This window comes from Pundamilia nyererei, unplaced genomic scaffold, assembly GCF_000239375.1.
Source record: "Pundamilia nyererei isolate P.nyererei 1_Seehausen unplaced genomic scaffold, PunNye1.0 scaffold00072, whole genome shotgun sequence".
In the NCBI taxonomy this organism is placed as follows: Eukaryota; Metazoa; Chordata; class Actinopteri; order Cichliformes; family Cichlidae; genus Pundamilia; species Pundamilia nyererei.
The window spans coordinates 1,173,397-1,187,228 of record NW_005187473.1 but is presented as its reverse complement, the minus strand read 5'-3'; the positions used below and the strand labels follow the sequence as shown (position 1 = coordinate 1,187,228).

Below are 13,832 nucleotides of genomic sequence, written 5' to 3'. Positions count from 1 at the left end.
GCATCCGTGTTTGCTCTGTGTGTGTGTGTGTGTGTGTGTGTGTGTGTGTGTGTGTGTGTGTGTGTGTGTGTGTGTGTGTGTGTGTGTGTGTGGCAGTGAAAGGCAGATGGCCCTGCAAATTTTGTCTGTCAAGTAAACTCAGGTTACATACGCGTACAGACACACCACACACACAGATACACCCTGAGTGCTGCTCTACTGTCTTAATCCATTTTAATGGAGGGATTACTGCTTATCACAACCCTCGTCACTCGACTGGCATCACCGTGGTTACCAGAATATGACCTATTTCGTCATAGACCTTTTGGGCCAATCAGTGCGCTTTGATTATAATAAATCTGATAAGCCTCAGACAGACTGCAGAATGGTCATTTTGACGTGTGTCCTTCTCTTTTCTCCAGCTATTTTTCCTCTCTCGCTCTCTGATTAGTCACACAAATAGCAGATCATGGGTTTTAAAAAATGTCCACTGAGTGAGCAAAACTTCTGCACAACAGATGAATTCAGGTTAAGGATCAGATGGAGGGACACGCTGGTTCATTTCTATCTCAGCAGTAATTTTCATACATGCTCGGAGTATCTGCCCGTGCTGACTTTTTTTCCAAATGTAGTATGTAGTTCCAAAAGGAGGCCAGGATTTGCTGTTGCAATACAAAATTAGTCAACAGCCCACATTTGTGAATGTGTCTGATTCTGAATACACACAAAAGAACTGCTCTGTTTTTAGAAGAGACATGAACCAAGCTGAAGCGCTCTTGTTATCTTGTTTTTACACATGCTGACGGTGTGCGTAAAAACTTTTACCAGTGGTCGACTTTATTTGCTTTTCATCCATTCATCCAGCTGCTTCATCACTCGCTTGTGTTGACTTGGATTCTTTTCTTTCGTCCTTTTTACGAGACGTAGAGGCTAGACCGGCTCTCATTGTTCACGCTGTGCCACAAAGTGCGATGCTGACATCTGCTGGTGAAAACAGAAAGTAATCTTCGGGTTAAGCACTGTTTCCTCCCGCAGAGATTAAGCTCTTCTCACTACAAATTTTTCCACATTCAGAGAACGTCATATAATGAAGTACAACATTATTTCAAAATGTGTGTAGTCACTGACTCATCAAATGTATTCATACATTACAAAACTGATGAACTGGTGTCCTAAACAAGGAGAATACCAATAAGTTGCCGTGATGTGATGTCTTTGTTTGATTTGTGTTTCTGTCAGGGAACCCAGACGGGTGGTGCTGCAGAGGGGATCTACAGGTCTCGGATTTAACATTGTTGGAGGGGAAGATGGAGAAGGCATCTTCATTTCCTTCATTCTTGCTGGAGGTCCAGCTGATCTCTGTGGGGAACTTCGAAAGGGAGACCGCATCCTGTCGGTATGAACTAAGACACCACACATACAGATCCCTGAGAAGTACGACACAGCGTTGGTGAATAACTCCTAATTCTGTTTATATTAATGTTTCACAACAGATTTGCTTTGTAAGGATGTTGTACCTTAAAACGTAGAGCCATTGGAATCAGTTCCAGATGCTTATTTGCAGTGATTTGTTAATCTGAAGGTGGAGTTAAGCTTCACATAACTTTTCTTTGTTTTTCGTGCGTTACCAGTCAACCGGCGCCCTCCGATGACTGAGTGCATTCTCGCGATGTGGTGTGTGTCCCGTTAAAATGAAATATAGGTTTAATTTTCTTCACACAACATTCACGCTAGATTTAATCCTCAGACTGTCGGGACACTGACAGTCCCTGTAGAATTACTGTGATTTTGAATTATCGTATGCGAGTTCTATCAAAACAAAACCTGCACTTGTGAGTGTTTCCAATTTGCTCGTGTCAGTGCAAATTTAGCTGCTAATTGTGTGTGTCTGTATTCGTAGGTGAATGGAGTGGACCTGTCCAGTGCAACACACGAGCAGGCAGCCGCAGCTCTGAAAAATGCAGGACAGACCGTCACCATAGTAGCCCAGTTCAGACCAGACGGTGAGTGCTGGAGATAGATTCTGCATGTCTATTATTCACATGTTCACTGTAATGTGTGGAATATTTTTCATAAAATATTTGAAAAATACAAATGTTCTGGCTTGAAGCAGAAGGTGGTACGTCATTTTTTCCAATCTTGATTGTGTGAGACGAGTTAGTTCTTCATCTTGGTTTTGGTAAAGGCTGAATGTTTGCGGTGATCAGAATCAGCATGTTGCTGCCCTCTATAGCTACAATTCTACCACTCTGTGGGAAAACCCAAAAATCTGAATTCAGTATGTGTGGGCAGAATGTATAAAGAAGACAGAGAAACCAACCTTCACTGCCTTTGTAGATGGAAAGTGACGTCTTCTCAGCATGTAACAGCGTGCTTTGTATTCTTCCTAATAAACAATAAAAAAGTAGTACAGTCTTTTGAATATTTGCATAATATCAATAAGCGATTTCCATGTTATGCAAATATTCAAAAGACTGTACTGGAAATTCACTAACTGTGGAACATCTACACTTGTGAAGGCCCTCGCTGATATATTCCCTTCTTTATCCTTTAATCCTAATAGCACATGTATCATTTAATGTCTGTGTAAGTAGCTGTGCTGTGTGTTCTCATAGAGTCGGTTCTGGTTAGGCATCAAAATGATTTCTCCTCTTTATATTTGTTTGAGATATTGGGCATTTCACATAAGTCAGTAATAATGACCACAATTTTGAAATTAGGGACTGAGCCCGTACACTCATCAGGAAAGTCACAGAGCAGAGGTGCCGAGAATCATTTTCCCATAGACTTCTATGAAATTTTTTTTTACCTTCGAAGTCTACAGCCATTCTTTATATTTTATAATGCTTTGATCAGGACACTACATTGTGACACCCTCACCAAGTATCTGCAATCTGAAGAAAAATAATTGGTGGATATATATTATAACACTAAAACATATAATAAGATGCCCAGCCCTGCCCTTTACTCTAAACAAATCCTACATTTAAATCTAACCTTACTTCTTATTCAAATCTGAACGCTTACGACAGTTTTGATGGTTCATCCTAAAGGGAGAAGCACTCAGAATATCCATTATGCCTGTGTCTAACACACATTTGTCCTCATAAAGTTACAATTAATACAGACTCTGGCTGAGTTTCCCAACAAGCATCATCCTGAATATTTTTTTTACTGGAAGTGACTTAGAGGGCCGTAACCTTGGAAACCAGGTTATAAATGCTGATAGGCTAATGGGATGCTGCCCTTTGATTTTGGTATCAGTCAGAGAGCTTGTTCATAAATGTGTTATTAAGGGCACGAGCAGTGTATTACACACCGGATTAGAAGACCTTTACAGAGTCTGCTGTGAGGATGTATGTTTTCCACATGAACAAGTTGTAGCCTATTGATAAATGATTTAATATATTTGATAGCGTCAAACAGAAATCCTTCATACCTGGCCCTGTGTGAAAAGATAATTCTCCCCTAAACCTGTGTTTGTGCCACCCTTGGTAGAAAGTACTGCAATCAAGCATTTGTGATCACTGTCAGCGAGTCTTTTGTATCAATGTGCACTTGTGAGGAATTTTGCCTCACACTCATTGCAGATTTGTTTTAACTCAGTGACATTGGAGGGTTTTTTCAAGCATGTTTAAGGTCATACTAAAGCATCTCAATCTGGTTTTAGTCCAGACTTTTTTTGATGATGATTAAGCCTTTATTTGTCGCTGCAATGATACACGTACATGTTACCTGCAGTGAAATTGGCCCCCTTCCAACCATACATACATTGCACAAACATCACATTGGGAAGACAGGTTAGAAGAGGTAGCATGGTAAGAAAAACAATGGGGGGGGGGACTCCACCCAGACTCCACCCAGAGCTTCTAAGAGAAGAGCGGTTTGAGAACAGAAGAAAATCATCAACATGTTTTTCAGCTTTCCAAAAAAAAAGTGGTTAATCACAATTGATTCATGATTTAACAAGAAGGGCCAATTACTTTTTCTCAGAGGAGCAGGCAGGTTTTGATAGCATTTTCTCCCTTAATAAATTTTTTTTTTAATTACGTTGGTTATCTTTGTATAGTATTAAGTTAGCATTATGTTTGATGATCTAAAACATATAAGTGTGACAAATTTGCAAAAAACTAAAAAATAGGGAAGAGGGCAAATATCTATTCACAACACTGTATATGCAACAACTCTATAGAAGCCTGCAAAGGAAAAAGTGATTGCAAAATATGTAAGTTGACTCAGTAGTATTAAGATTTGATATCGTCAGGTCAGTACCAGGCATTGTGCTAGAGTTCAGGGAGCACATGAGAGGGAGGTCACACTTCTGAGTGGGCAAATGTAGTCATTAGTCAACATATAAACTGTTGGGAGTACAGTGCATGTCTTTTTTTATGTGATGACCTTGATATGAAAAGGGACTGAATCCATTAACAAGACAACAGACAAATGTCAGCAAGCACAATAGAGATTTGGGCAAAATTTGGGCGAGAACATATCAGTTAGAGCCAGAATATCACCTTGAAATGTTGCATAGTAATTAGGATTTAAATGACTTTATAGCCCAGATATTCCATCAAACAGTTTGCTGGCCAAGCTGATATTAGTCTAAACATAGTCTAACAGGGCAACCACACATTAAGACTGGGAAGGCACTGTCGGAAGGTAATGAAGTTCTGCAGCAGCTGCAGTATGCAAATATCTTGGAAGCTTATGAAGGCCGTGCAAGGATATAATCCATACATCATTCTGAAAACTGTGATGTATGGATTATGAATTCTCAAAGGTCATACAAGCATGATAAATGGATTATGAATTCTAATTTCAAGAGGTTAATTGAAGGTCCTAAATGAAGTTTCGTTTAAGGTGCACAGACTTGTTACCGGACAAAGAAAGGCTCAGACGGCACAAGCTTGTTTGTAACCAAAGTTGAAAAATGCAGATCCGTCTCGGAGCTCACACACTGTAGATTAGTTAAAGCTGTGGCATGGCGGGCAAAAAAGAAGGCGATTGCTTTGTTGATTCCTTAACAAGCAAATATGTACAACCTGTTCTTGGAGGTAGTCTTATTAGTCAGTGACAGATTTTCCTGTCAAATCAAAATGCCTCTTAGATTTTCAATATAAGCTCTTTGCAGTAACTCGTATAAATCACATAATCTGATCAGATAACCATGCTGTTTGCCACTGATGACTGGGAAGATGGCCAGCTGTTGTAAAATCCAAATCAGGTCCTACAAACTTTAGTTCTGGTTTAAAGTTTAACCACTTTATTAACACAACTTTTAGCAAGCAGTAAGTCTGTGAAGTTATTATGTGGATATCACATAATATTTATTGAAGATATCTAAAAATAAACTCAAAGGTAGTATGTTTTTAATGCGCTGGCATTAATATACTAGTGGAAGTGAATGTGTAGTGGTGCTGATAACGCTGTGTTTGTTTCTGACACTTCATTTATTTCTCACTGGAACTAACTAGTGGGAACATCGGAGCATATCCTCTTGGTTGTTCACGTCTTGTATGGGGTATTAAGTGGGATCAGCACCATGGATAGTGCCCAAAGAGCTCATAAGGTTTTAAAGGAGTAGTCTGCCTGCTTCCATTTACCTCCTATTGATCTGTAGTATATGATTAGTGTGTTCCCACTACTTCTACAACAACTAACTTTACCCAAGTGTTAGCTTTCAAACATTCAACATTTGGTTTTGTGGTTTAAAAATCTACAAACATTGCAGTGAGTCTTTCTTTGATTTCCTAGAAGGACATTTCATTTTACTTTAACTAACTGTAAATTGTGATTAAAGGAGTAACTAAGATCCATAAAAAGGAGGTAGCCAGAACACGAAGGTACTGAAGGTACTGAGGGATCTAAATCTAAGAGAGGAAGAGGCTAAAATAACGGTGAGAAAACTGGAGCAACTGTAACTATAAACCGATCAGGCTAATTTCCAGTCATCTTTGACATGTTTGCTAATATCCTGCTGATACACAACTAACCAGTGATCAGTATGGTTCAAAAGTATGTTGGCTTATATTCGACCAGCTCTGCCTTGGCATTTGGTCTCTCATTAGATAACATTATCATCAGTTAACCAGGCTTACATGCTGCTCTGTATCTTAATCTAAAACAATCAGTAGAAGAACACCATTGTGTCTCTGTGTCGTGACTCTCCTATACACCTCATTAGTGACTCTCGACTGAAATTTTATATCAAACCTTCTGTCCATGCTGGGCTTTGGTCAGCAGTGTGTGTGTGTGTCCATCTGAGGTCCGTGTTAGTCCCATTCCTGTGGCGATGGCCAGCAGTGCTTCGTCTGTTTCACAAACACTCTTCCTGCCAATGGGAGAAGAACTCATAACGACCTCCACCAGGAGAGGAAGAGAGTGTCTGTGTGCAGGTCTCCTTCTGTTATTTATATTAAATATGTTGGGCACTGTAGCCAAACGCAGCACAGCGATACCCCAAACTGAACTGTTGTGTGTGTGTGTGTGTGTGTGTGTGTGTGTGTGTGTGTGTGTGTGTGTGTGTGTGAGAGAGAGAGAGATTTGGTTCAAGCTGATGCACCAGATATGGATCTGTGTTTATTTGAAGTACAGCAGATGGAGCGTGTTTGTCTGAAGTCTTCCTGCTGCATTAATATTGTTGGCATCTGTCATGTTGTTTTAGGGTGTTTGAAGTCATTTCATATGTACACTCACTGCCAGGTGAGACTGGTGAGACTGAACCAGCCGATGTCTGCAGTAACTTCATAACGATGATGACTGCAATAATGATTTTGTAAGATCTCATTTCAGAGTAAACTTGACGTGCTTTGTGTGGCATTTGCAGGAGATAATAGGAGCATAAGATTTACAGTTGTGTGTGTTATTATGCACTCAGTGTTTGTAATTAATGGCACCGGTAACAAGGTATGAGTGGAGAAAATTGATTCTGTTCTCAAAATGTTGTAAGTCATTGTAAAAATCTTCTATCATCTTTTGAGAAAAAGAGAAACAAGATTATGTTGCACACACTCACTGCGTACTCACAGTTACACAGTTACACACTCTCCTATCTATGAGATTGTTTGTTCCTATTATTTTTAATTTATATATAAGATCACTTTGTAATGATCTGAAAGCCTACATTACCCATATGGCAACTTGACTGTGGACAGGTGATATAAGTAGCAGCTATCAGGCTACAGAGGAATTATTTTCACTTCTGCAATCTCCATGCAACCATTTATCACCCCTTTACTAAAGTGAAGTCATCCTAATGACTTTGTATCCAATGTACACAAAGCCTATAATTTATCAGTTGTAAACATTTTTACATTTGTTTTATATTTTTGAATATAGAAATTTCATCAAACTTAACAATGTTTTACAACAAAGTTTAACAACAATGTTTAACAACTATGTATAAATCTATTATTTCCTTTACAATTTTGCATTTGTAGGACAGTCCCAATCAAAAATGGCAAAAAATCGTATTTTGAATGATTGGATCTTAACAAGGTTCCAAGTAGAGCTTCAACATGCAACAAGAATAAATGTGAGTAGGACAAAACATTTTTTGAGCATGTAATTTATTTAAAACAATACTTAAACTGAAACAGGCTGTTTTACAGCTGATCGGAATTTAAGACCACGTGCCTTTAAAAGGTCAAATGTGTGCAAAAATGTAGATTCATTGTCATTTTCTGTCAGGTAGTCACACTGTTATGATGTTCTCGCCATCGCTGCTGAGGTGGGACGCAGTAAGACAGTCATTTGGAATTTCTTAAGTGATCCTGAGGGTTATGGAAGAAAAACGTCAAGTGTAAGAGACAAAAAACTTCACCAACACTGAGCCAGAGGATCCAATTGGGTGTCTGTTAAGACACTGGACGATCCTCGACCCAAATTAAGGCGTTACTGGTCCTGACTGCAGCCCCATAACCATCAGACGGCATCTGAGGCTGAAGGGCTTCAAAAACCAAAAATGTCTTCAAAGGCCTCGTCTACTTGAACACCACAGAACCGACCGTTTGGACTTTGCAAGAGAGCACCAAACATGGGGCATTAAATGGTGGAAGAAAGTTTTATTCTCTGATGAGAGAAAATGTAGCCTTGATGGTCCTGATGTTTACTGGCATGACAAGAAGATCCCGCTGGAGATGTTTTCTACATGCCACAGTGGAGGGTGCGCCATAATGGTCAGGGGTACTTTTTCCTTCAGTGGAACAATGGAGCTTCAGGAGGTGCAGGGGCATCAAATGGCTGCTGGCTATGTCCAGATGTTGCAGAGAGCATCCCTCATGACTGAGGGCCCTGGTCTGTGTGGTAACAGCTGGGTTTTTCAACAGGACAATGCTAATGTATGCAATGCCTGCAGGACAGGGGACTTCTTCCAGGAAAATAACATCACTCTTTTGGACCATTGTGCGTGTTCCCCTGATCTAAATCCAACTGAGAACCTTTGCGAATGGATGGCAAGAGAAGTTTACAAAAATGGACAACAGTTCCAGGCAGTAGATGTCCTTCATGTGGCCGTCTTAAGCTTTTAGAGAGATGTTCCCACTCACCTCATGGAAACACTTGCATCAAGCATGCTGCAACGAGTTTTTGAAGTGATGAACAGTAACGGTGGAGCTACTCATTACTGAGTTCCTGTTTGGAACTTTGATTTCCGTTTTTTAGGGGTTAACTGTTTTTTTGGAGGTGTGGTCTTAAACTTTCGATCAGCTGTAAAAGAGCCTATTTCAGTTCAAGGGTTGTTTTCAATAAATTGCATGCTCAAAATAAGGTTTTTTTCTCACTCCCGTTTCTTCTTGTTGCATGTTGAAGCTTGACATGGAACCTTATTAAGATCCAACCATGCAAAATATAACTTTTTGCCATTTTCAAGTGGTCTTAAACTTTTGATCGGGACTGCATTCACATAATGGTCATTTGTAGTTGTCCTGAAGTTCAGTATTGTTTTTTCATGTTCCTCTCCAGCCACAAAAGGCTTTCTGTTACCTATATTCAGCTCTCGGTGTATAGAAAACACAGTGTAACCACTGTTAGACATTTTCCTTTGTATTTTCAAGACCTAATTCCACTGTGACTCCTTGAATGTAATCTTTAAACTCAACAACATTTTTGAGTCAGTTGCTTAGTGCTAAAAGATTCGAACCATGATTGTTTGGAGTCAGATTGCCTGTCACCAAGCACCTTGTGCAGCCACCTTGAGATCCAAACTTGTGGCACATTCAACTTCTGAGCAACAACTAGTTGCAATCAGTCGCCAAATGTGAAAAGATGAGGTGTAATCACTTGGAAACAACTGATCATTAACGGCATTAAAATGTGCAAAGGTTTCACAATGAATTTTCAGTTACATACCATTTCTTTTCCAAAGTTGGCTGTTATTAGCGAACAGTAATATGTAAAAAGCTGAAAAGACCATTGGCTCATGCTCAAAACAACAAAGCTTTAATACATAGCGAAACAATAAACTGGGAATTTGAGCTGAAGTTTCACGGCTTCATTTCTGTTTTTAAGTATCCAGTACAACTGTTGATTGGAAAAAAACACGATGTTTGGTTAAAACAATGTTGAGTCGCTGTGCTGACCTTCAAGCTCGATCTTCTCTGTGCCATTAAGTTTCCTGATGTGGGAATACAAATGCCTGCAGGTTGACAGCAGTGTTAGTCACTGGGATTACACACGACTGTCAGAGACGCACAGTCACACACATAAACACTCACACGTGACCCACACAGCTAGTGTCTGTCAGCAGTAATACTGAGGTGATGTACAGAGGATTATCCTCACTTCTGTTAGTGTGCTTATTGCACTTTGCGTGCGTTTGTGTGTGTCGTGCACAACTTGTTACATAGAAGATTAACAGTAGCTCCATCACGGGGGCTTTCAAATACAGTGCTGCTGGATTTTCTTCTGCTGAACACCCAAAGTAAAGGACGTTACTTTTTTTTTCTAACTCTGTATATTAGCCCCCTCTTTCCTCTTTTGCTTCCTTTCTTTCCTCTTCCTTTTTTCGCTTTCCTTCCTCTCCACCTGTCACCTCCTCCTGTCTTCCCCAGTGTTACTGAAGTCTGTGGTAATGGTCTGACTCTCAACCCACGATGTGTGATTTGGGGGATTTGAGGTGTCACTTGTAACAGGAAGGCGACTGATTTAGGATTTGGAGTGTGTCTCTTCGTCACTTTGAGACACATTTTTTCACTTCCAGCTTTTGACATTTAAACTTAAATCAGTACATCAAGACATTTTTGTCTTAAATTGCTTTAGTTACGTTATTCTTCTATTCCTCTCCTGCAATCTGATCACTTAATCAATACCAATGTAGATTGCTGAGCTTTTGTTTTAATTATAGATGAGCCTCTTGCAGCACTGCTATTTTTGGAGCCAGGGCTTATTGTAGACGTATAAAGCAGGCTTATAACGTGAAGAATTTGGATTGGGGTTTTATTTTGTATGTGTGTGGGGTTTTTTTTTTAAATTCAGCTAATGAACCAAGAAGAGGTCTGTGTCCACTACTGGAGTTGTGGGAGGTTGCAGCCTTTCCCAGCTGACACTGGGGTTATCGGAGGAGTAGATCCTGGGCAGGTTGTTGGTGCATAACAGGGTAACGAAGAGAGACAGACAACTACTAACGTTCACATCCAAACCCACAGCCAATTTAGACTCACCAAGTTACTGTGGGCACCCGAAGAAACCCATGCAAGCGCAGCAAGAACCTGCAAATTATTTACGTCCTTGGACAAATTCAGTTTCTGAAGAATTTTAAAAATGAGTGAAAAAGAGTCAAATTGAAGCAGTTCAGTGCAGTTTTCTCGTTATGTGTTTGGTATGTGTTTCCTTCTTTTTGGGGGCATAATTTAATGGTACGTTATTTAAATAAATGTTTGCGAGCTAGCAGTCCTCTTCATTGTTTTTGTTACTATAAGCTTCTCTTCTTTCAGTATGTGGAGCAGTGCCGAACTGGCAACAAGGAGGTGTATTGTCTGCATGATGCAAGTATGCAATGGTCTGCTGATTAAATTATTTCTCCATAGTGCTGCAAGTGGAAACAAGAAACCCTCGGGAAACATTTAAATGTACAAGAAAAATCCAAACGCTACAGCAATGATGACATAAACAGTGGAAAAAAACAGCATATATGATCCATGCTTCTTCCCGTGGGACATAAAAACTGAAGGGAAAAGTATGTATATTCATTTAATGAATGAGGATCAACCCTTTGAGAGATATTGTCCTTTTTCTTAGGGGTTCACTTGTGGCAGTTATTCACAATTAGGGCGGTCTCTTTCCTCTGTTAAAGGAAAGGGTGATCTGAAAGGAGAATGTATTGGTGCAATGCACACAATCCTAATGATGTGAAATGCCTATCTCTAGCGGTTTTGTGTTGGATAGCACTGAAGCTGCACAATGCAGGGAAAGGCCTCTGCCAGCTGCTCAATGGAGTAACAATGCTCCTCTAGAGAGAGCAGAGGAGAGGAGAGGAGAGGAGAGGAGGGAACACAAGCCATTAGTCTCTGCCATCATCATCTTTCCCCCCACTGCCTCTGCCTCCTAGTTTCCTCACCTTCTCCTTACCTTTTATCCAGCTCCACATTATCCCTGTATATTATATACCTGTGTCTGTCTTGTTCTTAATCTGTTAATGCTACACTGCGGTGATGTGTGTTGGCAGTTAAATGCCGATGATATGAAACCCACATGATTTCCGTTTGTCTACAGAAAATTGTAGCACAACCTGTTCACTTTTACATGGGAATATTGTTATAATCTTTAAGATTTCTTAGAAGCCAAACACATGCAAGAAAGAACCGTCCCAACTGTGGAAGTGGGGAAAGTGAGACAGATGGAGGCGCAGACAAATCATGCAGCGCAGAAAGAGTTTAATTGCGTATACTTATTAAGACAAATGCTAGTGTCTCATTTTTTATGTGACTGCTATACAAAATGAAAAGAAAATCCATTTAAGAGCTATGAATTGACCTCTTAGTTAAGCTTCCCAAAAATCAATATTCAGAATGCTTGGTCAAGCTTTACCATGTGTGTGTGTGTGGCTTGTAGACTGATTCCCTGGGCCAAAGTAGGGCAGGAGAGCCTGGCATTGACTCAGCTTCCTGCATGAGTGACCTGAGGAAACAGTGTGTGTGTGTGTGTGTGTGTGTGTGGGTGTGCTAGCTGCTGTCAAAGAGGGGGAGGAGCAAAATGAACGCACCAGCGAACGGGAGATGGAGCAAGAGTGGAGTGTAGTAGAGACAGAGAGAGAGAGAAAGAGTTAGCATCTGTTGTTTCTCTGGCAGCTGAGCAGCACTGGACCGATTTTACGCACACATATTTTTTCCCCACTCCACCACACGCTGCTACATACCTACGTAGACACACATTCGCATCTTTCCTCTCCTGCTCTCTCCTGTGCTGCATCCAACGTGGAACGGGCTCCCTCTCTTTCTCTCTATCCTTTTCCTCTCATTCACGTCTCAGGACTCTAAGCTTCAAACCTCGCTCTCCCTGGCTTAGACACTGATCTGAGAGCCCCTGTGACGGTATCACATCGCGGACGGTGTCTGCCAGCAGCCTGTGAGTACAGCAAGAGTGGGAGAAGCGATTTACTTCTTTACATCTCGCCTCTGGTAACAACCTAACAGCTGTTTCTGGGTAACATTGTTGGGAGGCGTTAATGGATAAATGTCTGAGACTCTAACACTGTGTTATCCATCTTGTGGCCACTGATACAGCAGTGACATGTTAGCTTCTGTGTAGATGGCTAGCAAGTTTTGATGCCGATAACTTCTCCCACTTTCAGCACTTCTGTTTTTTTCTGTGCTGTGCTGCTTTTGCTCTTTCACTAAACTGGACTTTAAAGAATGATCAGGATTTCAGCTCCCACTTTAACTGCATCAGCATTAGCTTGGGTCTGAAAACAAAAGAAGATCAGAGCTGCATCCTTGGCAGCACAGGCTTTGTCTTTGCATTCAAGATCAGGAGTTAATAGAACCGATATCTTAGCTGCAGCACAGTCTTTGTTGCATAGATCAGAAAGAAGAGGAAAAGCGTATCTCTGTAGCTTTACAGTAGCTCTGTCTTTGTTTACATTGATTCATAAACTGCTTTCATTCTTTGTTTTACGAACAGATTTTTATTCTGCTGCATTACCTCTTTTCTGCTTCTTCTCCCCCTTTGCCTTTTCTCTCCTTTCTGTTCTTCTTTTCCTGCCTCCTTCCCTGACTTTTCTCTATCTCTTGCTCTTGATCCTGTGTTGTATAGATTCACTTTGTGTTTACAGTCAGTTGCCAGAGGATGTGAAAGTTTTTCGTCTGGTCTGTCAAGCTTAAACTGAGAAAAATACATATGTTAATCCACCAATTCGTGAGGGATTACTGCTGATTTCGGTCTAAATCTGAAAAAGCCAGACTGGGGTTGCCAATGAAAAATATGTAAGATTAAAGGAATAAATTAACACATGTATTTCAGCAAAAGGCTCTTGAGTTTCATCTTTTTATGGAAAGATGGAGGCAGATTGCTATTTTCTTTTTTAGATTATTCAAACCTGTCATTTAATGGAGACATCAAATGCTGCAATTCAGTCATCCTCGGAGGGAAATATCCTAATCAGAAACAATATATTACGGCTCTATTTTCTTTTTTCTTGCTTTTTTATCTGTGGAAAAATCAAAAGCTAATTGCAGATCATGTTGCTCGTTTCACGTGGCTTCCAGCTCTTTCAGCGCTGTTTAGTTGTTCGTGTCAGTGTGTCAGTCTAATGAGAGCTTTGTGGGGATATCAGCTCATATCTGGGAAAGAAGAAGCAGGAGACACTGCAGGTTTCGGATCAGCGTGTGTGTGTGTGTGTGTGTGTGTGTGTGTGTGTG

At 40.4% G+C, this 13,832-nt stretch overlaps 1 protein-coding gene across 10 annotated transcripts in view; it reads left to right on the top strand.

Annotated features, from left to right (window-relative positions):
• dlg1a (discs large MAGUK scaffold protein 1a) overlaps nt 1-13,832 on the top strand; it is a 111,545-nt gene that overhangs the window by 74,318 nt on the left and 23,395 nt on the right. For all 10 annotated transcript variants that reach the window (XM_013911818.1, XM_013911817.1, XM_013911819.1 and 7 more), the window contains 2 exons: nt 1,219-1,375; nt 1,880-1,982. In XM_013911818.1, coding sequence (XP_013767272.1) covers nt 1,219-1,375; nt 1,880-1,982 — 260 coding nt within the window. The remainder of the gene's footprint in view (nt 1-1,218; nt 1,376-1,879; nt 1,983-13,832) is intronic.